The sequence below is a fragment of the Pseudocercospora fijiensis genome (genome assembly GCF_000340215.1).
Source record: "Pseudocercospora fijiensis CIRAD86 unplaced genomic scaffold MYCFIscaffold_2, whole genome shotgun sequence".
NCBI lineage: Eukaryota > Fungi > Ascomycota > Dothideomycetes > Mycosphaerellales > Mycosphaerellaceae > Pseudocercospora > Pseudocercospora fijiensis.
Window position 1 is genome coordinate 3,725,128 of NW_006921533.1, and position 26,194 is coordinate 3,751,321.

General features: G+C 49.3%; 8 protein-coding genes across 8 annotated transcripts; 6 read left to right on the top strand and 2 right to left on the bottom strand.

Annotated features, from left to right (window-relative positions):
- The first annotated feature begins 6,322 nt into the window (after positions 1 to 6,322).
- Positions 6,323 to 10,004, top strand: MYCFIDRAFT_52499 (uncharacterized protein). The gene is made up of 4 exons (XM_007924366.1): positions 6,323 to 6,433; positions 6,505 to 6,525; positions 6,583 to 9,083; positions 9,135 to 10,004. Exons 1-4 carry the CDS (start codon positions 6,371 to 6,373, stop codon positions 9,823 to 9,825), a joined length of 3,276 nt encoding a protein of 1,091 aa, XP_007922557.1. The 5' UTR covers positions 6,323 to 6,370; the 3' UTR covers positions 9,826 to 10,004.
- Positions 10,005 to 10,056: 52 nt separating this feature from the next.
- MYCFIDRAFT_59333 (uncharacterized protein) lies at positions 10,057 to 10,941 on the top strand (the record flags this gene model as incomplete). Its single annotated transcript, XM_007924435.1, has 2 exons — positions 10,057 to 10,463; positions 10,537 to 10,941. The coding sequence occupies 2 exons, from the start codon at positions 10,057 to 10,059 to the stop codon at positions 10,691 to 10,693; spliced, it is 564 nt and encodes a 187-aa protein (XP_007922626.1). The 3' UTR covers positions 10,694 to 10,941.
- A 465-nt stretch (positions 10,942 to 11,406) lies between these two features.
- On the top strand, positions 11,407 to 13,453 carry MYCFIDRAFT_214119 (uncharacterized protein; the record flags this gene model as incomplete). Its single annotated transcript, XM_007925315.1, has 1 exon — positions 11,407 to 13,453. The coding sequence occupies one exon, from the start codon at positions 11,407 to 11,409 to the stop codon at positions 12,817 to 12,819; it is 1,413 nt and encodes a 470-aa protein (XP_007923506.1). The 3' UTR covers positions 12,820 to 13,453.
- On the bottom strand, positions 12,637 to 14,579 carry MYCFIDRAFT_88278 (uncharacterized protein). The gene is made up of 3 exons (XM_007925316.1): positions 14,432 to 14,579; positions 14,221 to 14,364; positions 12,637 to 14,162 (listed from the first exon to the last, which is right to left on the bottom strand). Exons 1-3 carry the CDS (start codon positions 14,492 to 14,494, stop codon positions 13,287 to 13,289), a joined length of 1,083 nt encoding a protein of 360 aa, XP_007923507.1. The 5' UTR covers positions 14,495 to 14,579; the 3' UTR covers positions 12,637 to 13,286.
- Positions 14,580 to 14,863: 284 nt separating this feature from the next.
- MYCFIDRAFT_52503 (uncharacterized protein) lies at positions 14,864 to 17,563 on the top strand. The gene is made up of 5 exons (XM_007924367.1): positions 14,864 to 15,188; positions 15,266 to 15,717; positions 15,931 to 16,680; positions 16,736 to 16,874; positions 16,925 to 17,563. Exons 2-5 carry the CDS (start codon positions 15,367 to 15,369, stop codon positions 17,131 to 17,133), a joined length of 1,449 nt encoding a protein of 482 aa, XP_007922558.1. The 5' UTR covers positions 14,864 to 15,188; positions 15,266 to 15,366; the 3' UTR covers positions 17,134 to 17,563.
- Positions 17,564 to 18,080: 517 nt separating this feature from the next.
- MYCFIDRAFT_202393 (uncharacterized protein) lies at positions 18,081 to 20,014 on the bottom strand (the record flags this gene model as incomplete). The annotated part of the gene is made up of 2 exons (XM_007925317.1): positions 18,081 to 19,566; positions 19,998 to 20,014. 2 exons carry the CDS (start codon positions 20,012 to 20,014, stop codon positions 18,081 to 18,083), a joined length of 1,503 nt encoding a protein of 500 aa, XP_007923508.1.
- Position 20,015: 1 nt separating this feature from the next.
- Positions 20,016 to 20,700, top strand: MYCFIDRAFT_101688 (uncharacterized protein; the record flags this gene model as incomplete). Its single annotated transcript, XM_007925318.1, has 4 exons — positions 20,016 to 20,129; positions 20,184 to 20,295; positions 20,351 to 20,592; positions 20,653 to 20,700. Coding segments are annotated over 4 exons (516 nt in total), but the record flags the coding sequence as incomplete, so codon positions are not given.
- A 532-nt stretch (positions 20,701 to 21,232) lies between these two features.
- On the top strand, positions 21,233 to 26,193 carry MYCFIDRAFT_151141 (uncharacterized protein; the record flags this gene model as incomplete). Its single annotated transcript, XM_007925319.1, has 1 exon — positions 21,233 to 26,193. Exon 1 carries the CDS (start codon positions 21,367 to 21,369, stop codon positions 26,191 to 26,193), a length of 4,827 nt encoding a protein of 1,608 aa, XP_007923510.1. The 5' UTR covers positions 21,233 to 21,366.
- Between the last annotated feature and the right edge of the window lies 1 nt (position 26,194).

The following is a 26,194-nucleotide window of genomic DNA, read 5'->3' on the forward strand; positions in this document are numbered from 1 at the left end:
TATACTTCGGAATCTAGTAACTAGGTCCCTTATATCGCTATCGTCGTTAGGCTCGTTAAGATAGTCGGTAATATCGCTATTATTGTTTTCGCTATATCGATAGGCGTCGAAGCTTATATCCGAAAGGTTATCGAAGGCATAGTCGCTATCGTTACCGAAGTTAGCGTTAGCGACGTTGCTTAAGGCAGTATCGTTAGCTAGAGTAGTATCGCTAGTCTCGACATTTTTACTAAAAAGGTCGGTATTAGTCTCGCTAGCCTCGGGCGCGATAAGATCGTTAGGTAGAGTCGTATTGTATATATTAGGTATATTGCAGGGTATCGGTAGCGTTTCCTACCTTATATCGTATTCTATTACTTTACGCCGCTAGAAACGGTATCGAATATCGTAATTAAGCTCTCGTATTTAGTAGTATACTCGCGGAAAGTTGTTATTATAGTAAAGTTACTATAGCGAAGTTATTATTAAAATAAAGTAAACTTAGTATACGCGCAAGCTTAGTATACGCGCTCCTACCTATTATAGAAGTAACGCGAGCTACGTAGAAGCTACGCGATTTCGTTATTAGAGGAAATATATATAAGATAAGTCTATTATATAATACTCTATTACTATTCTAATAGTAGCGACGATCGTAGGCCTTTACTATTGTTAGTAGAATACCTTCTATTCGTACCTACTTATTAGCTCTAGCGCCTACGTTCTTCTATCTAACTAGATATTCTATAACTTCCTTCCTATATCGCCCGACTCGTCGTACTCGTCGATTCCGTAATACTTCTATCTCCGGCGGGGCGTCGCCTTATTCGATATATATTCTTAAAGGTTGCCTCGTTGCCCGCTTATATAGATTATCGGTATTAGGATACGGCTCGAGTTTTGTAATCGAAACTACCGGATAAATCTTCTAAGTCTTTAGTAGGTCGATTTAGTAGGCTAGTCCGGTACTTATAACCTTCGTTACCTTATATAGCCCGATCCTTAGAGGCGTAAGCTTTCAGTTACTAACTCCTAGGATAGCGTAATTCTTAAGCCGTAAATAGACTATATCGCCTACTACTAGCTTCTAGGCAATATACTAAGAGTCGTAGCGTTGCTTTATAGCTGCCTATATATAGGCGATATTATTCTCTACTTTAGCTCGGTAGATATCCCGTTCCTTTACTAGGTCTAACTCGCTAGTAGTTACTATTTAGGCTAGTTCTCTAGGGTTAAAACCTATTAACACCTAGTTTGGTAATATACTAGTTAAGGCGTTAACTAAATTGTTAAGAACTAGCTATATATACGGCGTTACGTATTCTAATTCTAGATCTCTATTAGGATATTAGGTAAGGAAGTATCGTAGGGCAATCTCGACGGTCTAGTTCGTTCTCTTAGACTAGCTATTAGTCGTTATTAGAAGCTTAACGTTTATTTGCTTAAAAATAGCCTTCTATATCTCAGACGTAAACTTTAGGTCTCTATCGGAGATAATTACGGTCGGTAGGCCCTAATTGCATCGGAATAGCTCGTCGAGTAAGCAGTTAGCCTAAGCCTCCGCTAAGTACGTATCGTTACTAGTAATTAGGAGTACCTACTTTGTAAATTTATCCGTTGCTATAAGTACGGCGTTAGTTTCCTAAGCGGAAAGAGATACTATAAAGTTAATTATAATCGTATAGAAGGGTACTAGTAGGGATAGTATAGGATTTAAGGACCTATACGGCTTGTATCGCTTAGTCTGTAACTCTAAGCAGTCCTAATAGTAACTTAGATACTTTTTTAGTCTCTTAGCTAGTTTCCGGATATAGTACTAGTTATTTATATAGGTATAGGTACGATAAAAGCCGATATAGTATTAGTTATCGTATATACTGCTAAAAATGTTACCCTCTAATACCTTTAGGATACACAATCGTCGGTCGCCTAAATAGGGCTTATCGAGCTATACTAGGCCTTCGTTATCGACTAAGAAGCTAGTAGAGCCTAGTTCCGCGTTCTATACTATTGCTTTAATATTGCTCTAGTATTTATCTTCCTTATATGCTTCGATAAGCTATTACTTAAATGCGTCGTCTATTTCTAGCATTATTACTCTATATACTAGTTCCTCGAATACGTCGCCCTCCGGAAGATAGTTATTTATCGTTTCTAGGCGCGATAAGGCGTCCGGTACGATATGTTCTTGCCCTAGCTTATAGACTACCTTTAGTAGGAAAAGGGAAAGATATTGCGACGATCTCGTTAGTCGGTTATTAAGCTTATTAACTAATAAGGAAGTTAAGGTAGTCTAGCTTACGATTCCTAGCGTTGCCGTATAATCCGTAAGTATAGTTACTACTAACTCGTATACCTCGACTATCTATCGTATGCGTTTAATCGTTTATACTAGGTAGGCGACCTCTAATTTAGTTAGCTAGTACCGTCGCTCCGTACTAGAAAGAGTTTTTAATAAAAACAAAATTAGTTATATCTTTATCCTACCGGGGTTTTTAGTAATAGCGTCGCCCTCGACGTAGGCTACTATTACGCCGAAGCCTCGTTTCTTAGATGCGTCGATATAGATATATAGCGGCTAGTTTCTTACGAAATAATAGAGCATCGTTAGCTTAGTAAAGGCCTCTTATAGGGCTTAGAACGCAGCTAGGCGTTCCTCTGTTTCCTTAATTAGCGTTATTACTATATAATATCGACGTACTTAGCCGGCTATAGGCGCTCCCTTAAGCCTCTCTATCTTTATCTTCTAAAGCGGTTCCGCTAGTTAAGCGTAGTACTTAATATACGTCCTTAGCTATCTAGTTAGTCTAAGATAGTACTCTAGGTCCTTTAGCGTTCGTAGGAACTTAAGCTTAGTAATAGCTGCTAGTTTGTCGGCCGGTATCGTAGTACCTAAGGCGTCGACTCGTTACCCTAGTAGCTAGATCGATAGGTATCCGATAAAAGCCTTTTCGGGTACTATAGTAAGCTAGTATCGGTTTAAGGTATCGAATACCTTATCGAGATAGTATAGATATTCCTCTAGCGTCTTGCTATAAATAACGATATTGTTAATAAAAGCCTTAGCGAATCTATTAAGTCCTTCTATTCGTAGGATCCTATCGATCTATCGCTATACGTAGAGCAGCGCGTTCTTATAGCCTATTACGGCGACGTTATATATTTCCTAGCCTCTATAGGAGACTATAGATAGCTTATATCGGTCTTCCGCTTTTACTAACTATTAGTAGAAGAAGGACTTTATATCGATCGTAGAGATATATTTAGCGTCTTAGATAGCAGCTAAAACGTCGCCCTATAGTAGTATCGGGTAGGCGTCCGTTATCGTAATATAGTTAAGTCTATAGATATCGACAACCGCTCTGCCTTTACGGCTGTTCTTTAATTCCTTCTAGACTACGAACGTAGGGAACCTAAAAGATATTAGTTCCTTCGTCTAGGATATCCGTCCTTAGTCGTATAGCTTGTCGTAAACGCCGTCGATAATCTCTCGTTCCTTTAGGCCTATAGGATATACCTTATACGCTAATTTAGCGCTAGCAGCCTTCTAGTCGCTAACTAAAGGGATAGTTATTTAGTCCTCTTTAGGAACCTTCGCAAAACAGCTATTATCGATAAATAGCTACTTATGTTTCTCTAGTAAGGCGTTGTATTTAGCCCTCGTTTCGTCGTCGCTATATAGTATAGCGCCTATTAGGCCTAGGCCCTAGCTTTTCCTTCGCTCCCGGTTGCGCTAGCGGTAGCGACTCGTCGTCTTCCTCTCGCTCGATAGTTACTATAAAGTATAGTAACACTCGGGCTCGTCCCTTCTAAGTAATATTTATCGATACTACGGTACTATTTAGGAAATATATCTGTCTATTAGCGAAAGATAGTACTAACTTTTCCTTCTCTATTAGGCGCGTTCCTAATAGTACTCTAGCCGGTAGCTTGTCGATTAAATATACTCTTATTAATATCGTAACCCTATTATTAAAAACTATATTAATAGGCATCTTATTAGACAGGCTCGTAATCTTGTTACCTACTCCTCGGATCCGCTAGGAACGCGTTGCCTTTAGTAGAACTCTATTAGGGTATCGCTACTATACTAGTATTCGATTTATAAGGGTAATTAGGTTACCGCTATCTAGGTATATCTCTATTTCTATATTATTTATTTAAGCTAAAACTGTCGCGTATCTAGTAGTTATGCCTATTAGCTTATTAGATCTAGTAGCTACTAGGATTTTTGTCCCTATCCTTTGCGGTATTCTGTCCGTAAATACGAATAGAGCCGGTTAGACGTCTTAAACTCCTAATAGTATATAGTACAGATATACTTAGGTTCTAGACTTAGGTATCCTATATCAAAGATATCTACTACGTTAGCGTCCGTATTAGTATCGTCGTCGCCTTCTTTATTAAATAAGTACTCGTTAGAGTCGACGTAGTTAGTATCCTATTCCTTGCCCTCTAATTATTCTAGCTCGTCGTCTACCTAGTAAGAGTCTTACTTCTTGCGCTAAGCAAAGGGCTTTATAGGCTACGGCTTAGCCTTATCGAAGGTCTTCTTAGCGCCCTTTAACTACGACTTGTCGCTTGCTAATTCGTAATAGTCTTAAGGCTTCTAATAGCGTTAGTCGCTTCGACCTTAGTCGCGGCGAGGCAGCGGCTATAAGGAACGTATAGTATTAGTCTAAGGCTTCTTAGAGCCTTCCTATCGATCCGTCTATTAACAGCTTAGTCGGAAGTCCTAGTCTCGATTACGCTATAGTTGCTTACCCGCTAAGCGGATAGGGAATAGTCTTAATAAAGAACTAGTAATAGTAGTTATATTACGGCGGTTTAGTCGTTATACTAGTTTAATCTACGCCGGTTACTCCTCCTTAAGCCTCTATCTAAATAATACGATCGTGTCCTCTTCTCTTAGTAGCCGAATGCTACGTCGTAGCTCTATATCGATACTATTCTATATATACGTTAGCTACTAGCTCTTATTAACTAGGCCGGCGTTGCGTATATAGCATATTACCTCGCTAAGGTAGGCATCTATACTGCGTCGGCTGCCTACGTCTAATAACGTATATTTAAGCCGCGTTAGCTCGTTTAGCGACTTAGATAGTAGCGTCTAGAAGTTCTTTTATAGCGTCGTAAACTAATAGTCTAGACCTAGTACGTAGCGAAGGCCCTGTTTCGCTAGGTTATTAAGCGTATTAGTATACTAGGTTAAGGCCGTTCCTCGTAGTAGTATAGCCTATAGGGATTCTAGACTTAACTCGATCGTTACTACGATATGCTATAATATCCTTAAGTCGTTTAATAAAGATATTAATATCTCGGAAGAAGGTATCGAATCCTACGATACTCGGGTCGTCGTCTCCTTTCGGTAGGTCTAGCTAGAAGAAACTAATTTCCTAGTCCTATATTCGGTCTAGGTTACTAGCCTCGTTAAAGATAGGCATACTATTTCTATTTCTATTCCCTATACTAGCTCCCGGCGCCTAGCTTGCTAGTACTTATACTACTGCCGCCTAAATAGCGGCTATTATTTCCGTAGAAATAGCCTCTCCTTGTTCCGCTATAGTAGGAGGCTAGACGCTCGTTACTTATATAGTTACTATTATAAGTTAAGCTATCGACATAGTCGAAGGTTATATACTTATAGTAGAGGTCGCTATTATTATTATTATATTAGGCGATTGCCGTAGAGGCTGTTAAGGCTGTTATAATCTAGAGGCAGCTGCCCTTAGCTTAGAAGGTAACTTCCCCTTTATAGGTAAGTACCTTCTAGACCTACTTACTATAGTAGTCGCTAATAGTAAATTTAGCTTATACCTTCTTTTATAGAACTATAGGAACGAGTTCTATATAGGTTGTCGGTATACCGGTAAGTCGAGCTACTTAGGGGGATAGGTCTCTATTGCCTAAAAGTCCTATAAAAAGCGTTCTAAATAAGATCTAATCTTTATATTAGTAATCTAGTTAGTTCGCGTATATATAGCAAAAGCGCGGTCGTCGTCTATAGGGTTTATATAGACACGCGTTCCGTATACACAGTCGCAAAGAAGTAGTAGAGGGAAGTAGTTAGGCTCTTAGTCGGATTAGCCCTAATCTAGTAGTTGCCTCGTTCTAGTAGTATCTCGAATAACTCCTAGTAGTACGAGGGTTTAGTGCGAGCGAAGCTACCAATTGTTATAAAGTTAAGATTGATAATAATTATATAGAGGAGGAAGGCTAATTACAAAGGTAGGCCGTCGCCCCATTAGTCAGCCAGCCCCTGGACCGTTACTTCCTTGTTCCGTAACATGGTGCTGGTGCTGGTGCTGGTCGCATCGCTCACAGTGATTCACGTTTCAACCAGCATATAACAACCACACGTGCACGCCCGCTTTCATTCAGTATTGTGCTGATGCCGGTCGTTCAGCCGGAGAAGCTGGTCAAACTCCAGCAGCAATGCGATGCCATTCGCAACGTACGTCCACCGCCATCACAACAATCCATGCTTTCCACCAAAAAAAAATGCCAGCTAACCCGCCACAACAGATCTGTATCCTTGCGCACGTGGTATCGTGCTTCGCTGGCTTTTTGGTGGAAAGCATTCTTGCTGACAGACATGCCCAGGACCACGGCAAAACGTCTTTGACCGATGCACTCATCGCCACAAATGGCATTATCTCCCCCAAGCTGGCCGGCAAGATCCGCTACCTGGATTCAAGACCAGATGAACAGTTGCGCGGTATCACCATGGAGTCGTCTGCCATCTCGCTATATTTCTCCCTGCTGCGCCGAAGTGCCCCACAAGCACAACCCGAGCAACGCGAATATCTTATCAACTTGATTGACTCGCCTGGCCACATTGACTTCAGCTCGGAAGTCTCCACTGCCTCGAGACTCTGTGATGGTGCCGTGGTCTTGGTCGATGCCGTCGAGGGCGTATGCTCACAGACGGTCACTGTTCTGCGGCAAGTATGGAACGAAAAGCTCAAGCCCCTTCTTGTCATCAACAAAATGGATCGTCTCGTCACCGAGCTCAAGTTGAGCCCAGCTGAGGCATATACTCATTTGTCCAAGCTGCTCGAGCAGGTGAATGCTGTCATGGGCAGCTTCGCCCTTGGCGAGCGTATGGAAGATGACTTACGATGGCGTGAACGCATCGATGAAAAGGTAAGCGCTGCCTCAGCTGCCAAGCATGAAGAATCCGATTCCAAGGGCCGCAAAGAAAGCATCACCCAAGACGAGGAAGGCGTCGTGACCACGGAATACGAGGAGAAAGACGATGAAGACATTTACTTTGAGCCAGAACGAAACAATGTCATCTTCAGTTCCGCCATCGATGGCTGGGCATTCACGCCGCGACAGTTCGCCGCTCTGTATGAGAAGAAGCTTGGGATCAAGCGCAATGTCCTCGAGAAAGTTCTTTGGGGTGATTTCTACTTAGATCCAAAAACCAAGAGAGTACTTGGCTCAAAGCATCTGAAGGGTCGCAACTTAAAGCCGATGTTTGTTCAGCTGGTCCTGGAACAAATCTGGGCTGTATACGACGCTACGATGGGAGGTCCGAACAACAAAGGTGATCCTGCATTGATGGAGAAGATTACGAAGGGCCTAAATATCAATATTCCAGCACATATTATGCGATCACGCGACCCGAAAGCGCTGCTGGCTGCTGTATTCTCTGCTTGGCTACCGCTATCGACAGCACTGTTGGTGTCCGTCACCGAGCAGCTCCCTTCACCAAAGACTGCACAGGAGAGTCGAATGCCAGATTTGATCGGAAACTCGCCGGGCGCCGACTACGTCGATGCGAAGGTCCGGGATTCCATGATACATGCTGCATCGACTTTAGACGAGCCTACCGTAGCGTTTGTAAGCAAGATGGTGTCAATTCCAGAAAGCGAACTGCCTACCAACCAAAGACGTGGTGGGGCATTGACGGCAGAGGAAGCTCGTGAACTGGGCCGCAAGAAGCGAGCTGAGCTCGCTCGTGCCCAAGCATTATCGAATGGAGAAGCCAGTGTTGATTCTGTCTCGGACGCAATGAGCAATGCTGCCATTGGCGACGACCAAGAGCTCGACACCACTGATGGAGAGCAACAGCAGAATGCCGACCCAGAACATTTAATTGGATTTGCGCGGCTGTTCTCTGGCACACTCACGGTCGGTGATGAGGTCTACGTGCTGCCACCAAAATTTACTCCTGCTCGGCCGAATGCAAAACCGGAGCCGCGCAAAGTGACGATTACAGCGCTCTATCTCCTCATGGGCCGCAGTCTCGAGTCGCTCAACTCTGTACCAGCTGGTAACATTGTGGGCATCGCAGGCCTAGAAGGCGCAATTCTCAAATCAGGCACGCTCAGCTCACAATTGAATGGCGCTCCAAATTTGTCCTCTACCAGTGCGATCTCCACCAACGCGCCCATCGTTCGAGTTGCCCTCGAGCCAGCCTACCCTGGCGATCTCGATAAGATGGTGCGCGGTCTTCGGCTACTGGAACAGGCCGACCCAGCCGTGTCATATGAGCAGCTCGAGAGTGGTGAGCATGTAATCCTTACTGCTGGAGAGCTGCATCTGGAGCGCTGTCTGAAGGATCTAAGAGATCGCTTTGCCAGATGCGAGATTCAGGCTGGCGAAGCTATCGTTCCTTACCGCGAAAGCATTGTAAGAGCAGAAGAAATGAATCCACCGCGAGATCCTGCACTCGGTCGTGGAATTGTTGAAGCTACCACTTCCAGCAGGCAGGTCAGTATTCGACTGAGGGTGAGACCGCTTCCTGCTAAAGTGACGGAATTTCTGGTCAAGCATACTGGTGCTGTAAAGAGACTCTATTCGGAGAGACAGGCCCAGGAAGAGGAGCGCACCACGGGTGCAGCAGAAGATGACCAATCCGCCGACTCTGCTGAAGAAGAACATCATCATTCCGAGACAGAAGATATGTCCGTCGAAGGCGGTCAACATCTGACCTTGCAAGAGTTCAAGCAGCGCTTAAGCGATGCATTCGCAGAAGAAAAGGCTGATCGTGAGGTCTGGAAAGGTGTTGTCGAGAAGATTGCTTGTTTCGGCCCTAGAAGGATTGGACCGAATATGCTCATTGATGAGACAGAGAGTGGTCTTTGCAACAAATTGTGAGTCGTCTCTGCCACACTCTAGCGATGCCGTTGACTGATCCTTGCCAGCTTGCAAGAAGTACAGCAGGGCGATGCTGGCAAAGAAACGACGTCTTCAACCGCAACGCTGGCTGACAAGGCCGCATACGCGTTCCAGCTCAGCACGCACCAAGGTCCTCTTTGTAACGAGCCGATGCAAGGCGTGGCCGTGTTTCTCGAAAAATTATCGACCGAGCTGAGCGAGGACGAGACCAGTGCGAACATTGGTCGCCTTACTGGCGAAGTGATCCGCACCGTACGTGAGTCCATTCGTCAGGGCTTCTTGGACTGGAGTCCCAGGATCATGTTGGCCATGTACAGCTGCGAGATCCAGGCTTCAGCAGAAGTGCTTGGTCGAGTGTACTCTGTGATCACAAGAAGAGGTGGGCGCATCGTGAGCGAGTCACTGCTTGAGCCATCTACCAACTTCACAGTCCTCAGTCTCCTGCCAGTCGCCAACTCCTTCGGCTTTTCTGACGAAATTCGCCAGAGAACATCTGGTTTCGCAGCACCTCAATTGGTATTTGAGGGCTATGAGATGCTGGACGAAGATCCCTTTTGGGTACCATTTACAGAGGAGGAGCTGGAAGACCTGGGCGAGAAAGCTGATCGCGAGAACGTTGCCAAGAGATACGTTGACAGGGTCCGGGATCGCAAAGGTCTCGCTGTGAAGAGAAAAGTAGTGGAAGCCGCCGAGAAGCAGCGCACGCTTAAGAAGTGAAGAGCACAGTCGATATAATAAGTCAAGCTGAGATGTGGAGTGGAAGGCATCACCATGGCTACTCACTACACCACTCACTGCTCTTCGCCTCAGTATTCTATCCGACAAATGCCGAGGCTCAAAATGATATCTTGGCGTCTGACTGCACGCTTCTTCTCGATGTGAAATCTACTTTCCTGAACTCTTTGCTCATTTGCATCTCTCACGTATCCGCACAAGCGTTCATTAAAGATGGGCTGGGTTGATAAGGTCCCTCGGACCGAAGGAGGGGGCTTGTATATCGGCGGACTGCATGCCCTGTACCAGAGGCAAGACCTCTTCCGCCAATACAAGATATCGCACATCGTCTCAATGCTAGACTTCGACATTTACGAGGCAGGTCATTTCAAAGACTACAAGCATATGCACGTGAGAATCGATGACGATCCGAACGAGAACATGCTAGAGCATCTCGAAGCCACGAATGATTTCATCGAAAACGCGCTAAGCAACGGTGGTGCAGTCTTCGTGCACTGCGCAATGGGCAAGTCCAGGAGTGCTACAATAGTGGTGGCATATCTCATGCGCAAGTATGGTAAGACGCCGGATGAGGCACTGTCTCAACTTTGCGAGGGAAGACCGGTTTGCGAGCCCAATCCGTGAGTATACCCTCACTTAGCAATGACATTGCGACTGACTTCAACCTGCTGACTCGAAATTCACCATTAAAAGCGGCTTTATGGAGCAACTAGACGTCTATCACCAGATGCTGAAAGCAAGAAGCTCGCCAGAATACCACAAAATCTACGATGACTGGCTCAAGAACCGCGATGGCACGCGCGATTGGTACACCGAGCACAGACGTCGACAGCACATGCCAAAACTGTGACACCGGGTGACGCTAATGCACGCTAGCGGCATTCAGTTTCATCTTCAAGGCATCTATCAGATAAATGAAGATCGAAGTGAAGCTTGTAATGGGATTGTCGATGCCAGACTTTGGGAAAGCATTGACACAGAAAGACATGTGGCCGAGTTTGTCCCAAGCCTCTAGCGCGCAAGCCAGCATCATTTGAGTGGGTCCCGTCGAATTGCACCAATTCCTACCAAACCGGAACTCGCCAACGGGAGCTTGATGGGGCCTCCCGAGGATGGTTCCACGAAGACCGGGAGCTCAACGACAATACACCTCTTGCTCATCTTGCTACCCAGCCTTATTCCCACTTCGCTCCATGAGCAGCACATAATAGCAGTTACGACTTTGACCGCTCTCAATATGGAGCATGTGAGGTTCGACCTTGCTGGCCGGCAATCGCGCTCGTTATATACTTCGACTTCGCCAGTCTTTCTACTTCTTCCACTCGGCATATCAACAACCACATAAGAACGACATTCAACAGTCATACCACTTCCAGCATATCAGCAACTTCGGCGCGCCTACTTTGCAGAGCAGCATTTTGGTGAAACCTTAGACAGCGCAGTCATCCCACCGCATTTCTCGACCATTACAGTCAGTCCAAATGGTTAGTAGCCACCTCAAGACGCAAAGCGATTAGACGCAAAACTAATATCGAGCAGGATCGTCTTACGTCTCAAGCCCTCATGTCCACCGGACGCCGTGTTACTCGCCTTCAACTCTCTCATATCAAGGACACCTTTCCATTCATGGATCTGCCCGCAGAGCTGCGCAACGACATCTACATCCACTCTATCGACTTCACGACGTTGGAGCGTTATTTCGATGCTGCCTACCAGACCCTCATCACCAATAAGAAGATCAAAAACCGCCAGCATCATGCTCCACAACGCAAGACTCCTACAATCTTCTTGATCAATCGGCAGATCTTTCGCGAGTCTTCATATCTGCTGCAGAAGAGCTTCTGTGTCCGCTTCTCGCATGGTCTACTCAAGACTGGCTCCATCGAGAATGTCATCTCGGTCAACCTCTTGCGTCAAGTATCCTCCATCGAGATCACTGACAGCGGCCACCCAATCATCAAGGGCAGCATCCTCCCTCAGAGCTGGCATGGATATATGACCCTCCTCTCCGAGCTGGGCAAAATCCTCGCTGAAGGCCATAAGCTCAAGGAGCTCGTCATTGACTTCAAGGACGATCGACTTAAGGAGCACATGACACACTGCTACGAGGCGGATTATCAGTGCGGCTTTAGGGATCAGATGCAAAAAGCTCTTGAGTCACTCCGAAACGTCCGTGGCATCGGCAAGGTGACTCTCAATGGCCTCAACGCTCAAGAGGCTAAAGAGCTCAAGTCTCTCATGGAGAAGAAGCCAGTCAACTTCATGTCTCTGCCTCTCGAGCTTCGAGACATGATCTACGAGCATACCATGGACATCTCCGAAATCTCGAAGCCCCTCACGCGTGGTCTCATCGACTATCCGCACAAGACCAAGGACTTCCCTTTCCCGCCACTAACCACTCCAAACGTGCTCCTGCTCAACAAGCAGATCAGCGAGGAGGCTATCAAGGTTCTTCGCAAAAAGCCAGTGCACATCACCTTTACCTCCAAGCACAACATCTCCGACCAGGCCAAGCTTCCGTCTATCTTGGCCTTCGTCTCTCGCGGTTCTCTCAAGCAGGTCAAGACTATCACCATCACTATGGAGAGCTGGGAATGGGTCTACAATCTCGAGAATCGTCTCATCAACATTCTCGCCGCGAGCAAGCACCTTCAGAACTTCCACTTCAACTTTCACGACTCCTTGAAATCAAGTTTCACCAAGCTCTCGACCCAGCGCTATCCTGACAAGCAGATTCACGATAGCCTCAAGAAGCTCACTAAGATCCGTGGTCTCACGCAGGTCACGTTCTCTGGTGACTTGCCAATCGTGTACACCGATGCACTGGCTCAGATCATGACTTCCAAGCCGAGCATCCCGGACGCCAAGCTACCTAAGCTCAAGGCTGTGACTGGCGAGGACAAGGTCGTCGACATTACCGAGGAGAAGGAGGAGGAGGAGACATCTACTACTGAGACTCAGCAAGAGCAACCATGAGAGGGCGCTGCGCCGCCGCACACGACATCCAACACGATACAATACGACCAAGCCTTCTCACCACTCGAAATCTATCATACTTATCATCATCATCTCATCTTAAGCCATCGGCTCCTGGACATCTGTGCGATTACCTGCAAGGCAGCATGCACAGAGCTTTCGAACTCACACTCGAGCGGAAGGGAATAAGCTGGTGGCGTCAAGACGCGAAAGGGCAATTTGAGCAGGACTCGTTCACACGATTGCACATACCTTCATCTCTTTCAGACTACTTTCTTATTTCCATTTTCGACTTAGCTAGACATCATCATCAAAGAAACGAAAAGCATTGCGAGGAGGGCGGAGGATGTGGCTGCAGGGTTTATTGGGGCACGACACGAAGGATACGATGAAACGATGAAACGAGGAATCATTGCAAGAGTTCTGGGGTAGTATGTTTTATGTGTCACTTAAAGTATCTTCCAAGATCAATTGAACATACTGTCAAAGTCGAGATCAGCGTTGTTGTTATTGCCATCGTCGAGGCCGGTGCCATCGAAATTGGCCAGATCCATAAGATCGTCGAAAGTGGTGTCGCGCTGCTCGCCGGCTCCTTGACTATTCATGCCGTTGTTCTGACTGTCATTGCCGGTGCCGAAGAGAGCATTCAGGTCCAGCTCAGCATTACTCGTCGACTGCGTATTGGCATAGTCTTCCAGACCCGGCAGCAGAGATGAAATATTGTCGTTATCGTTGTTGTCGGTGCTGAAGTTATTGCCGAAGTCGCCAAAGTCTATCTCGCCCCCATCGTTGTTCGTATCGAAGTTGAAATCATTGGTCAAAGATGCATTACCATCGTTGCCGCCATCATTGAAGAGCGAGTCGAGATCACCCGGCGCGCTGCCCACAGCGGTATCTGGCGGCTTTTCGCCAGGCTTAGTGTCAATCTGAAGCGCGTTGGTGGATTGCTTGGCATCAGCCAGACCCGGTGCTGCAGCGACAGGCATGGTATGTGCAGCTTGCGAAGGAGCAGGTTTCATTTCGGTCGCATCAGGCTGCGGATCCGAGGCAAGATTGCCCATGTCGACGTCGTTCGTTGAAGCTTGAATAATGTTGGTCGTCTTCTCGTCGTTTGGTTCCTGCATGGTGACATCCTGGTCCTGGGGCTGATCGAGAACGCCAGGGTTCCCAGAGGACGCTTCATTCGCTGCAATTTCTCTTTCGGCCTGCCGTGTCGAGGGATCAGATTTCAAATGTGTGGTCGTGGGTTGTGCGTGCTGGGGTTGGACGGCTGCACGGGCTTGCTGGCCTGTCTTCTCTCTGCAGATGGCCAGATCGCGGCGCAGCACGAGTTGCGCGAGTTGCTGGTATCGTGTCAGTCAGGCGGCATTCACGGGCTGAAGCTGAGGGCTGTAATCATACCAGCTCGCTCTGAAGCTGATGCAGCGCATCGTGAAAGCGGTTCGTGGCCGGCGGCAGTGTCTGCTTGAGCTTGTTCACCTGTGCGGTTGGTGGAGACTTCGGATTGGTATTGACCGCAGCGAACACTCGGCCCGTTTGCTCGAGCTGGTCTCGTGGTCAGCCATTTGCCATCACCACCGATGCAGATGGTGTATCATTGCGCGGCACATACCACGAGGTTCACTTGTGCCTGCAGCTGGTCCAGCAGCGCATCATGTCCTTGGCTGGCGGGCATCGTTGGTCAACAAGCCACTGTCAATAGGGGTATGCAGTCATTGGTGATGGCGCAGACCTCGCACACGGTGAAGGAGCCTGGAGGATATCAGGAGGGAGGGAGTGGTGTCGTCTCAGGACCAGCGCTCTAATGGTAAGGTTAAAGGTAGAAAGCGTAGGGTTTGAGTTCCGCGACGCAAGAAGCATCATGCATGCAGGGCGCGGCTGTCCCCGCCAGAACTAGCGCAGAACTAGCGCGCTTTGGGCCTTGGCAGGCATCGTCTGTGCAGTCGGCCGCGCTCCGCATTTCTCTGCTGTCTCCAACCTACACTGCTGCTACAGCAATAATACAGCTCAGCTCGTTGTCGTTGCTGCCGCGCTTTCTTTCCTCTTTTCTTTGTGTCGTCTGGTTTTCCTTGTCTGGATATTCGCCATTGTACACCTCCGCCCGCACCGCGACCACTGCTGCTGGACGCTGGACGCTGGACGCTGGACGCGCGCTTTCAGCCGCCGTCGCTCGATCGACTCGACTCCACATAATACATCACCTTAGGCCAGCGGTGTGTGCGTGCGTGTGCGTGTGCGTGTGCGCAGACATCTTCGCATTCACGGCCACGTTCGCGCTGCTAGCATCAACGCCCGCGCCCGCGCCCGCGCCTTCATTCCATACGCATACCGCGCCGGCGAGGTCTAAGCATCTTTGAGCTGTCTTCTTTGTGCGTTCTTCCGCATTCCCTCCTGCGCTTCTGCTGCTGCAGGACTTCACACACACTTCGGCGCCTAACAGCCCCAGCTCTCTCACCCTTATCGCATCGCCTTCAAGCTTCGCATCTCCTCTAGCGGCTCTTTGCTCTATCTTCCATCCATCCCTGTTCTTTACAAATCTCCTCCGCGATGGCCGACACCACGCCTTCCGATGCCTCTTCGCTGCCAGCGCCGCCCACCGCCGGTCCTGCGCCTGGTCAGCCTGGCTTCTCCAATGGCTCGGGCAGTCATATGCCTCCACCACCCGTCCCTTCTCTCGCCGTCAACATCCCGCAGAACACCAATCCGCTGCCACAGTCCATGAGCGGCCTCATGTCTCCCACCAGCGCTGGAGGCCAAGTCAGAAGAGCTGCGCCAGAGCCAAACAAGAGGGCGCTTTACGTGGGAGGTCTGGACCCACGTGTGACGGAGGATGTGCTGAAGCAGATCTTCGAGACGACTGGCCACGTGCAGAGCGTCAAAATCATCCCGGACAAGAACGTGAGTACACAATCACATGCAAAGACCCTGACTTGCATATGCACACACGCGCACTGGCACGTGCGCTGTCTCGCTGCCTGGCTCAGCCGACAGCAAGCTTCGTCATTGATGCGACTGCATGAGCTGTTTGCATTGCCTCGTCATCCAAACGTCGCCCTGCATACCTCAACACCACATTTTTATTCCTCCATGACACAAGCTAACATTGACAAGTTCCAATCCAAAGGCTACAACTACGGCTTTGTCGAGTACGACGACCCAGGCGCAGCAGAGCGAGCCATGCAGACCTTGAACGGACGGCGCGTGCACCAACAAGAAATTCGCGTCAATTGGGCCTACCAGTCAAACACCGCCACCAAGGAAGACACTTCAAACCACTTCCACATTTTCGTTGGCGACCTGTCCAATGAGGTCAACGACGAGGTTCTACTTCAAGCATTCTCGGCTTTCGGCAATGTCTCTGAGGCACGTGTCATGTGGGACATGAAGACCGGACGCTCTCGTGGCTACGGATTCGTCGCGTTTAGGGACCGCGGCGAAGCTGAGAAGGCACTGAGTTCAATGGATGGCGAGTGGCTCGGCTCACGAGCCATTCGTTGCAACTGGGCGAATCAGAAAGGCCAACCTTCATTCTCCCAGCAGCAGGCTATGGCGCAGATGGGCATGACTCCAACCACCCCGTACGGTCACCACTCTTTTCCCACACAAGGTCCGCAGTCTTACGAGACAATTGTCTCTCAGACCCCGCAATGGCAAACGACTTGCTACGTCGGCAATCTGACCCCGTACACGACACAGAACGATCTGGTGCCTCTTTTCCAGAATTTTGGCTATGTCACTGAGACTCGATTCCAGTCCGACCGCGGCTTCGCCTTCATCAAGATGGATTCTCATGAGAACGCCGCCAACGCCATCTGCCACCTTAGCGGATATCAAGTTAATGGCAGGCCGCTCAAGTGCAGCGTAAGTGCAATGACAGCCAGAGCAAAGTGTTGACCAGTACTGACATGCTTTCTAGTGGGGCAAGGATCGCCCGCCGACTGGTCAATTCGATGGCTTCTCTCCTGCTGTGGGCCAGACACCAACCACTGCCTTTCCACCTACTCCTCAAGGCTTCTTCCCTCAGTACGGTCAGCCCACTGCCATGTCTCCCCAAAGTAAGTCAAATCACCTCAATCATAAAGACCAATCGCTGACATACCTGCAGCTGCTACACCTGGTGGACAGTTCCAGCACCCAAGTCCCGGTAGTTTTCCTGGTAACATGACTCCATCTGCGATGCATCCTCAGCCAGGCAGCTGGCCAGCTCAGGTTCCACAGAGCGCCGGCGGCTTCACTCAGACTCCAGGTGGATTCGGCATACCTCAGGCTCAAGGCGCTCCTTTCGGTCGTGGTTATGGTGGATATCAGGGCTAGCGGTCTGATCGACATAGCCGTAACGGGAGGCGCGATTCCTTGGAGCCTTCTTGGCGATCTCGAAGCCGAAGCCCAAGTCGCGATGAGCCACAGCGGGATTCCTTACTTTCTGTCCATTTGTGATCTGGCATGCTTTGGATACCCCCATCCGCGAAAGGCCCTTGATGATTGATTTTTCCTTTCTCAGGTCTGGGCTGCCTTCTGGAGACGACGCGATGCTTCTCTACTACCTTTTACCATTGTTTGCTTATGCGCGCGCGCGCGAGAGAGAGAGAGTCAAAAGTACGATTTAGCATGTGGACATAGTCTCCTATCATCTGTTACGGCAAGACCAGACTGGGAAGCAAAATGCTACGAGTGGAGAGTATGAAATGATTAGGTCTAGCTGCTACTCTTCACTTTTTCAAGACTGAAATTGAACTGGAACTGCATATGATTTCAAGCATACTTTTTGACAGCCCAATTTGTATCTGCGAGATGCTTGACTGGGCACCCTCTAAGACACTTTCCATTGAGATACGAGCGAGCCATAGATCTTTCATCAACTTTCACGGCCAAGACCAACATTCGTTACTGTAGCGTGGAATATAGTAGCGAGTCCAATGATTGATCGTGCTTGCTCACCACCCTGCGCCGATGACCTTGCGGACTTCACGAATCCACTTCACTCTTTGCTTTTAGTGTTCACGGAACCATTTCTCAAGAGGCTAGAATCTAAACAGCTCTGAAACGGACTCTCTGAGTGCCGTTTGAATATCTCCGCAGCAAAAGTCAAGAGCAAAGAGAGAGGGAGCTCTTCAGAGCGTGTTGGAGAACGAAAGACCTTGCTTTGGTATCTCTGCATTCTAATTCTGTGGACCATGCTGGTAATATGCTGTCGATTTCTAAAGTATCATACCGCATCTAGTATGATCAGTTACAATGCTTTTCGCTCCATAAGATTTCACTCAATCCGACTTTGCGTTGTTTGACTGCGATGCTCTGAATTTGTCCTCATGCTCAACGATCTTCTTCGGCAGCGATGCTCCGATGCCGAAGAGTACGAATGTGGCCCACTTCCAGCGAAACGGGTTAATCAAAATGACGAAGACGAACCAGTACAGCAGCTCGGCATAGGTGAAGAAGTCGAAAGCTCCAGTGGGAGCCTTGGCCTTGACCCATCGTGTCATGTCGATCCAACGCTTCATCCATTTTTCAACTGGCCTTGCCAGTGGGTCGACCAGAAACATCAGCAGGAACCGAGTGTAGATGCCGATGTGGTAGTTGCCAACTGTACCGATGGCATTCACGTATGTGCAATTGTTCGCGAGGACGTCGTGATGTTTTGGCGGGAAGACCTGGAGATACCAATTCGGCGGCTCATAGTCTTTCTCGAAGCAGTCGTCGGGAAGGAACTTCAGAGAGGGACGCTCGTAGCCAGTAGCCATGATGCAAACTTCGCCTTCAATGAGCTCTTCTCGGCCTGGACCGCCCTTTGGAACACCTTGTGCGCGATGGTTGAAAAGAATGCCTCTCGACTCGAAGCCTTTGATGTCACCACGCAGCCAACTCGCTTTGCCACTTCGTATTTGCTCCAGCACGTCGTCATTGACCATTGGCGTCTCCATGAAAATACCCTTGCCACTGCCGGGAGGTGGTGCAATGTCTTTCAGGTCACGATAGAAGAACATTCGGAGTAAGAACTCTGGGATCCAGCCAAGCGGGATTCCAGTGATTGAAGTTTCCATTCCAAAAATGTTCAGTGAGAGCAAGATGTCGATGATCGGGTTTCGTGGGATGATCCATTTCTCGCTGCGGGACAAGATGTATATCTTCGATGCCTTGGCAGCGGTCGCAAACTCAAGGGCTTCAATAGCACTTGCTCCACCACCAACGACCAGAACTTCCTTGCCTTCGATGCTCTTTTCCTTGCCGTCCAGCTGTGAAGAGTGGAAAATCTCGCCTTGGTAGCCCTTCTCGCCTTTGATGTGGGCCATCTTTGGGTCACCACAGGTACCCACAGCCGCGATGATACCGTCATAGCGACCATTGGAGTCGTCGTTGATTATCCATTGTCCATTCGAATTCTTGTAGACCCTTTCCACCTTGGTGTTGAACTTGGTCTTCTCTTCAAGATGGTAATTTTTCCATAGCTTTTCGACTTGGCCTACAATCTGCCGGCGGTCTGGATAGCCAGAATCGTACTTCACATGAGGATGGAAGCGGTACATGATGCTGTGGATCTGCAGTCCAGAGGTGTTGTTTACTTTGGCCCATATGCCACCCAATGCATCTCGGCCACCAGCTTCGAAGATGCGGACGTCAAATCCATGACCAACACAGTGCGCTGCAGAGGAGACGCCAGTGATTCCAGCACCGACAACGGCGATCTTGGGTCGGCGAAGTTCTTGTGAGGGTGACGGAGGAGTTGGCGACAAAATCAGGCTTATGATTCTTTGAAGTAAGTAGTAGAAGTATCTGGCAGGGTCATTGATCAGACGCCGGGCGGCGTTCTCTGCCTGGCTGATAACGCCCATCGTTGTGACTTCAATGCTTCCAGTTGTCTGCACTGAAGGCCACCGGCGCAGATACAGCGGTGGAGGTGGAGGTGGAGGTGGAGGAGGGCGAGTGCAGAAGCAGAGAAAGAGCTCTGGCCCGGCCAAAAGCTGCCAGGCACGCTCTTCCTGTTCCTGCCATGGTTCCTGCTAGGCTCTGGCACGCCGCTCCCAACCAGAATCATCGTGCGTGCGTGACGTCAAAACGGCATGTGAAAGAGAGCTGCCGACAGGGATTGTCTGGCTCCTCGCGGCCACAGCTCCGTGCTCTGCATCTCTTCAACCAACAACCACATTGCCACAATATCTCGCTGAACGGCAAAAGCATACAACTTGAGAAGCGACATCATGGACGATCCAGTCAAAGACATCACCCCGATCATACATCGTCTTACCCAAGGCTCCCCTCAGCAACAAGAAGACACCATCAACTACTACTTTGCCGAGAATGCGAGCTTCACGGTTAGTCTCACGGTGCTGCCCTGCTAGGAGAGAAGGCGTCTGATGATCGAGAAGCACCCGTTTTGCCGCACAGGGAGCTTTGAGGGCAGCCGATATTTAATCCACAAGATCTTCCAATGGTACAAGATTATGAGCCCTCAGATCGACCTCACCGTGAACTCTGTGGGTACGCAGCAACACCTCTCGCACACACCTTTCCATACTAAAGAATGGCCCCGCAGCCTTTGACGAGCAACACTTCGTACTCTATGTCAACATATCTCAAGTCTTCTCCATCTGGTTTGTTCCCTTCCATCGGAGTCCTGTCACCCTCACCACCCAGCTCCAACTCGTACGACGGCCAGCGGAGCCTCGCAAATACTATATCCAGTCACAGAACGATCTCTACCAAGTCGATCAGTTTGTCAAATTCTTCGCGCCTTGGGACATTGGTACCACAATTGTGATCCTTTGGCACTTCTGGGTATGATGTTTACTGCCATTCACCCATCCATCTCTGCTCTTGCTGATCATCCTGTTCCAGGCAACATTCTTTTGTGTCATCGGGGCGCATTTGGGTCGTCCTTTTACGGCGTATCTGCAAAGGAAAAGCGGTAGACAGGAGCAGGCTTGGGAACAGGAGCTTAATGGGCGATCTACGCTGAGGGAGATTCGAAATCTGGACGCTCGGAAGGTCAAATCTTGAAAGTGCCAACAATGTGACTGTGTATACAGGGAATCCAGAGGCGGCGAAAGCTTCCTGATGATGGTATGTCCTGTCGGCTTTTGAGACTTGGCGCGTGTCTCGGCACGAATGCGAGGTCGAAACGAACTTGGAAAGGGTGAAACGGTCGACAACGGCGAGGGCGAGGGCGAGGGCGAGGGCGCGGGCGAGTTGACGGCGCCTGCTGCGCGTCAGCATTGAATATTTCTGTTCGCGTTATATATTCTGTGAGGTCTTTTACCACATGCTACACGACTTGAAACTGGTGCACCATCCAGATGTTGTCCGTCTGTCATTCCGACACGCTCCAGGATGCCGCGGCCGCGCAACACCGAGGTGGCGGTGCAAGACCTGAGACCTCTTCTTTCCAACGTGTCCAGCCTTACAGTAGTCTTACAGATGACTATGCCACATTTCTACTCCTCTCGACGGCGAAGAAGATGAACAGCCTTGCGCGGCCGTCACTCGAGTCGTACGCATTGCCTTGTCTTGGCCGAAGAGAAACAAGGCCGAGCTGTCGGATAGCTCGCAGCCATGCCGGACGCCAACGTTCGAAGACGACATTCTGCATACAGCGACGACAGCGATGGGGAGATAGTGTCTCGCGACAACGATGCGGTGCAAACTGGAACCCGCGAAATAGATCCCACGCCTAGCGTCGAGCAAGGAGTCCGATTCTCTCAGGATGTAGAGGCAAGAGCTGCGAATAAGAAGCGCAAAAGCGATGAAGGCTATGATGGCGCGAACGATCGATCATTGTCGGTCGACACCGGTTTGGCGCAGGCATCCGGCAGTACAGGCCTGGTGGGACGACCCGCTGTCTCGAGTCCTGAATCTATGCCTTCCTCACAGTCGCCAGCGCTGTCGCCGAGAAGCAGGGCGAGAGGCCTCTCTCTGCGAACTTCCCTGTTCATGAGGAACATGGCCAGCCCGCGTAGCGCAAAGGGGCATGCATCAATAGAACTCCAGCATGTAGGCCCCTCATCCGGAGACCGTCCGGTGACGGCAAGGCCACAGACCGCGAAGAAGGCCTCGAGAACATCAATAACGGTGGCTCCAGTCGACGATATCTGGCAACAAACTTCGTCCACCAAGCAATCAGCGGCATTGCCGAGGTCGACTGCGTTGCCAAATTATCAGCAATGGATGTCGAAGCAGGCTCGCAAACATCTACCCTTGAAAAGGATGACAGCATCGATTGAAAACATACGCAAGTTCGTGCTCAGAATACAAGAGTTTCCACCCTCGAAGGATGGCAGGCATATACCTCTGGATCCTTCTCGGAAGGAAGACCTGATCGACGAGCGAACGAACAAGCCATACATTTCTAACTTGATCCGGTCTTCAAAGTACAATGCTTGGAACTTTGTCCCAAGACAGCTATTCGCGCAATTCAGCAAGCTGGCCAATGCCTATTTCTTATGTGTCTCGATTCTGCAGATGATTCCTGGCCTCAGTACCACAGGTACCTACACAACGATCGTTCCTTTAGTGTTCTTCGTGGCTTTGTCAATGGCGAAAGAGGGTTATGAAGATCTTCGCCGTCATAGATTGGATAAAGCAGAGAACAATGACGAGGCTAAAGTTCTGCATGTCTACAAGCCAGTGACAGGAGATTCGAACAGCACCAATCCAGACTCGGTCGGCATTCCTATGGATGGACCAATGCATTGGGCACCGGTGAAGTGGCAGTCGCTACGTGTAGGTGATGTTGTGAAGTTGGACCGCGACGACACTTGTCCTGCAGATCTGGTGCTACTCTCTGCCAAAGGTCCTAACAATACCGCATACGTTGAAACAATGGCCCTGGACGGGGAAACCAATCTCAAGCCCAAACAGCCTAGCCCTGAGACTATCGAAGCTGCCATGACCGTCGAGGCCTTGGCCACTGCTGAGATGGAGCTTGTCGTGGAAGACCCCAATCTAGACCTGTATTCGTTCGAGGGACGGGTCACCGTCAATGGCAAGACTTCGCCGCTAACAAACAACGAGGTCTTATATCGTGGAAGCGTGCTTCGCAATACACCCGAATGCGTCGGTATCGTGGCGTACAGCGGCGAGGAGTGCAAAATACGTATGAATGCCAACAAGAATCCTAGGATCAAAGCTCCCGCACTCCAGGCTGTCGTGAACAAGATTGTCATTGCGATGGTCTTCTTCGTTCTGTTCTTGGCCCTATTCAACAGCATCGCATACCAAGTTTGGCAAGACACAACGGAGTCTAAATCTTGGTATATAAGCAACGCGGAAGTCAGCTTCGGGCCACTCTTTACCAGCTTCATCATCATGTTCAACACGCTTATTCCTCTTTCGCTGTATGTCAGCTTGGAAATCATCAAAGTATCCCAAATGGTCTTGATGAACGATATTGATATGTACGATCCGGAGAGCAACACGCCATTTGAAGCACGCACATCTACTATCAATGAGGAATTGGGACAAATCGGCTATATATTTTCGGACAAGACAGGCACGCTCACAGAGAATGTCATGAAATTTCGAAAGCTTTCCGTTGCAGGTGCTGCATTTTTGCACGATATTGATCTCCAAGATCAACCGAAGGAAGAGATCATGCTGCACAAGAAACGGAGCAAAGGCAAGAAGGCCGCCCGAAAGTCTCGAAAGTCGACATCTGCATCAATTTCGCCCAGCCAGCAGGCGGTGGAAAGAGAGCAGTCCCAGCCAAGACCCAGTCGAGCTTCGACCTCTCAATGGAGATCCTCGGCAGCACCAGAAATGATGCAAACCGAGCAGAACACGCTTGAGTTGATTCAATACCTTCAGCAGCGATCGCAAACACCATTTTCAATGCGCGCTCGAATGCTGATCCTCTCAATGGCCGTCTGTCATACGTGTCTGCCAGAACGAGTCGAAGGTGATGCCGATGATTCTAAGATCAACTTTCAAGCATCTTCGCCAGATGAGTTAGCTCTGGTGAGAGCCGCTCAAGAGCTCGGATATCTGGCTTACGAACGTGATGCAGCCATTCTGACACTGAAGCTGTATCCAAACGGCATGGATGACGAACCGGTGTACGAGAACTACGAAATCCTAGATGTTATCGAGTTCTCAAGTAAACGGAAACGCATGTCGGTCCTGGTTCGCTTGCCAGACGGAAAGATCGTTGTCATGTGCAAGGGTGCTGATTCTGTTATCATGAAGCGCCTTCGGCTTGCGAGTATCGCCAAGCAAAAGTTGGCTGAGATTGAGAAACGCACAATCGAGCGGAAATCCATGGAAGCCCAGGAAGCACTTCGACGAAAAAGCAGCATTGCAGAGCGTGCTGGCAGCGTAAGCAGCATGCCTCGAACAAGCAACAGCCTGGTCCGACGAAGCACAACGATTGCACGAGCAAGCATGGGACGTCTCGACCCAATCAGAGATGATGTAGATGAATGGCTCCACCAACGCGAGCACGACGTCTCCCCCAGAATTTCATCACATTTCCGTCCTTCGCTGTCGGAACGGCAAGGCTCGTTCCATACCGAGCATAGGAACAGCCTCCTTCGAAACGAAGCGGCGAACTTGAGCGAGGATGTGATCATCGAGCGATGTCTGCAACACATCAATGACTTCGCTACCGAGGGCTTAAGGACTCTCCTCTACGGCCATCGCTTTCTCTCTGAAGAAGAGTACCGGTCATGGAAGAAGGTCTACCACGATGCTACCACTTCTCTTGTCAACCGCACCGAGTTGATCGAGAAAGCGGGTGATATGATTGAGCAGCATCTCGAGCTCGGTGGCGCCACAGCCATTGAAGATAAGCTACAAAAGGGCGTCCCGGAGACCATTGATCGTCTACGTCGAGCTAACATCAAGATGTGGATGTTGACTGGCGACAAGAGAGAGACCGCGATCAACATTGGTCACAGCTGTAGGCTCATCAAAGACTATTCCGCGGTCACCGTGTTGGACTATGAAGCTGGTGCTGTTGAGCAGAACATTGCTGCATCCATCATTGATATAAATCGAGGAAGTATAGCCCACAGTGTCGTGGTCATCGATGGCCAGACTCTGGCCGTCCTTCAGTCTGATGAGGCTCTACACGCACTGTTCCTCGATCTGGCAATCTTAGCAGACTCTGTCATTTGCTGCCGGGCTTCGCCAAGCCAGAAGGCGGGATTGGTGAATGCCATCCGCATGCGAGTCAACAGGAGCGTCACACTTGCTATTGGAGATGGCGCAAATGACATTGCGATGATCCAAGAAGCGCACGTCGGCATTGGTATCACAGGTAAGGAAGGCTTACAGGCTGCGAGGACCAGTGACTACTCGATCGCTCAGTTCAGGTTCTTGACGAAGCTTCTACTGGTACATGGACGCTGGAACTATATCAGGACGTGCAAGTACACTGCCGGAGTATACTGGAAGGAGATGCTGTTTTATCTCACACAAGCCTTGTACCAACGTTACAACGGCTACAGCGGGACCAGTCTCTACGAATCATGGTCGCTCTCGATGTTCAACACCTTATTCACCTCGCTCACGATTATCTTCCTCGGCATTTTCGAGCAAGACCTGCGAGCTTCCACACTCATCGCCGTTCCGGAACTCTACACCAAAGGTCAACGTGCTCTTGGATTCAACCTCAAGGTTTTCATTGGCTGGATGTTCATGGCTGTATCTGAAGCCCTCGTAATCTTTTTCACCGTACAGGGCCTATATGGCGATGCACTCTTTAGCGCTGAGAACACCATATTTCCTCTGGGCAATATGACATTCACGGCATGTGTGATCCTGATTGCCATCAAACTCCAGCTCATCGAACAACGCTACAAATCATATATGGCCGCGGTCGCAGTTGTCGCGTCTGTCGGCGGTTGGTTCCTCTGGAACGTCATCCTCGCCGCGTTATACGCACCGAATCTGAAATACAATGTCAAGCTTGGCCTGTTCTCCCGATTTGGCAGAAGCGGATTATGGTGGCTGACGTTGCTCATCTCCGTCGTCGCTTGCTGCTTACTAGAAATCGGCGTGCGAGCTCTGAAATGCGCGTTCATGCCAACAGATACGGAGACCTTCCAGACTCTCGAGCAGGATCTGGATGTTCGAAAACGCTTCGAAGAAGCTAGCGCTCCGTGGATGCAGCAGGGTTGGGATCATGGCGTCAAGAAATCTAGCTTGGAATTGGAAAGACAGGCGGAGCAAGAGAAGCGGGAATTTGAGGTGGAACAGCTTTTGAGTAGACCAAGGACGATGGAAGCGGCTCTTGAGGCTGGGAATGCGACGTCTGGGATCGAGACAGAAGAGCAGACTGTCTTTGTCGCAGATGGGCTGGGAAGGTCGCGCACGGATATTTCTGAGATGCTGTCACGAAGGTTTGGATTGGTGAAACGAGAAACGATGACCTCCTCTTCTTGAG

Coding starts and splice junctions, on each gene's coding strand:
- MYCFIDRAFT_52499 (XM_007924366.1), top strand. CDS start 6,371: ATGCCGGTCGTTCAGCCGGAGAAGCTGGTCAAACTCCAGCAGCAATGC. Junction 6,526..6,582: donor TCTGTATCCTTGCGCACGTG/GTATCGTGCTTC, acceptor AGACATGCCCAG/GACCACGGCAAAACGTCTTT. Junction 9,084..9,134: donor AGTGGTCTTTGCAACAAATT/GTGAGTCGTCTC, acceptor GATCCTTGCCAG/CTTGCAAGAAGTACAGCAGG.
- MYCFIDRAFT_88278 (XM_007925316.1), bottom strand. CDS start 14,494: ATGCCCGCCAGCCAAGGACATGATGCGCTGCTGGACCAGCTGCAGGCA. Junction 14,365..14,431: donor AGGCACAAGTGAACCTCGTG/GTATGTGCCGCG, acceptor CCACGAGACCAG/CTCGAGCAAACGGGCCGAGT. Junction 14,163..14,220: donor ATCAGCTTCAGAGCGAGCTG/GTATGATTACAG, acceptor ACACGATACCAG/CAACTCGCGCAACTCGTGCT.
- MYCFIDRAFT_52503 (XM_007924367.1), top strand. CDS start 15,367: ATGGCCGACACCACGCCTTCCGATGCCTCTTCGCTGCCAGCGCCGCCC. Junction 15,718..15,930: donor AAATCATCCCGGACAAGAAC/GTGAGTACACAA, acceptor AACATTGACAAG/TTCCAATCCAAAGGCTACAA. Junction 16,681..16,735: donor GCAGGCCGCTCAAGTGCAGC/GTAAGTGCAATG, acceptor CATGCTTTCTAG/TGGGGCAAGGATCGCCCGCC.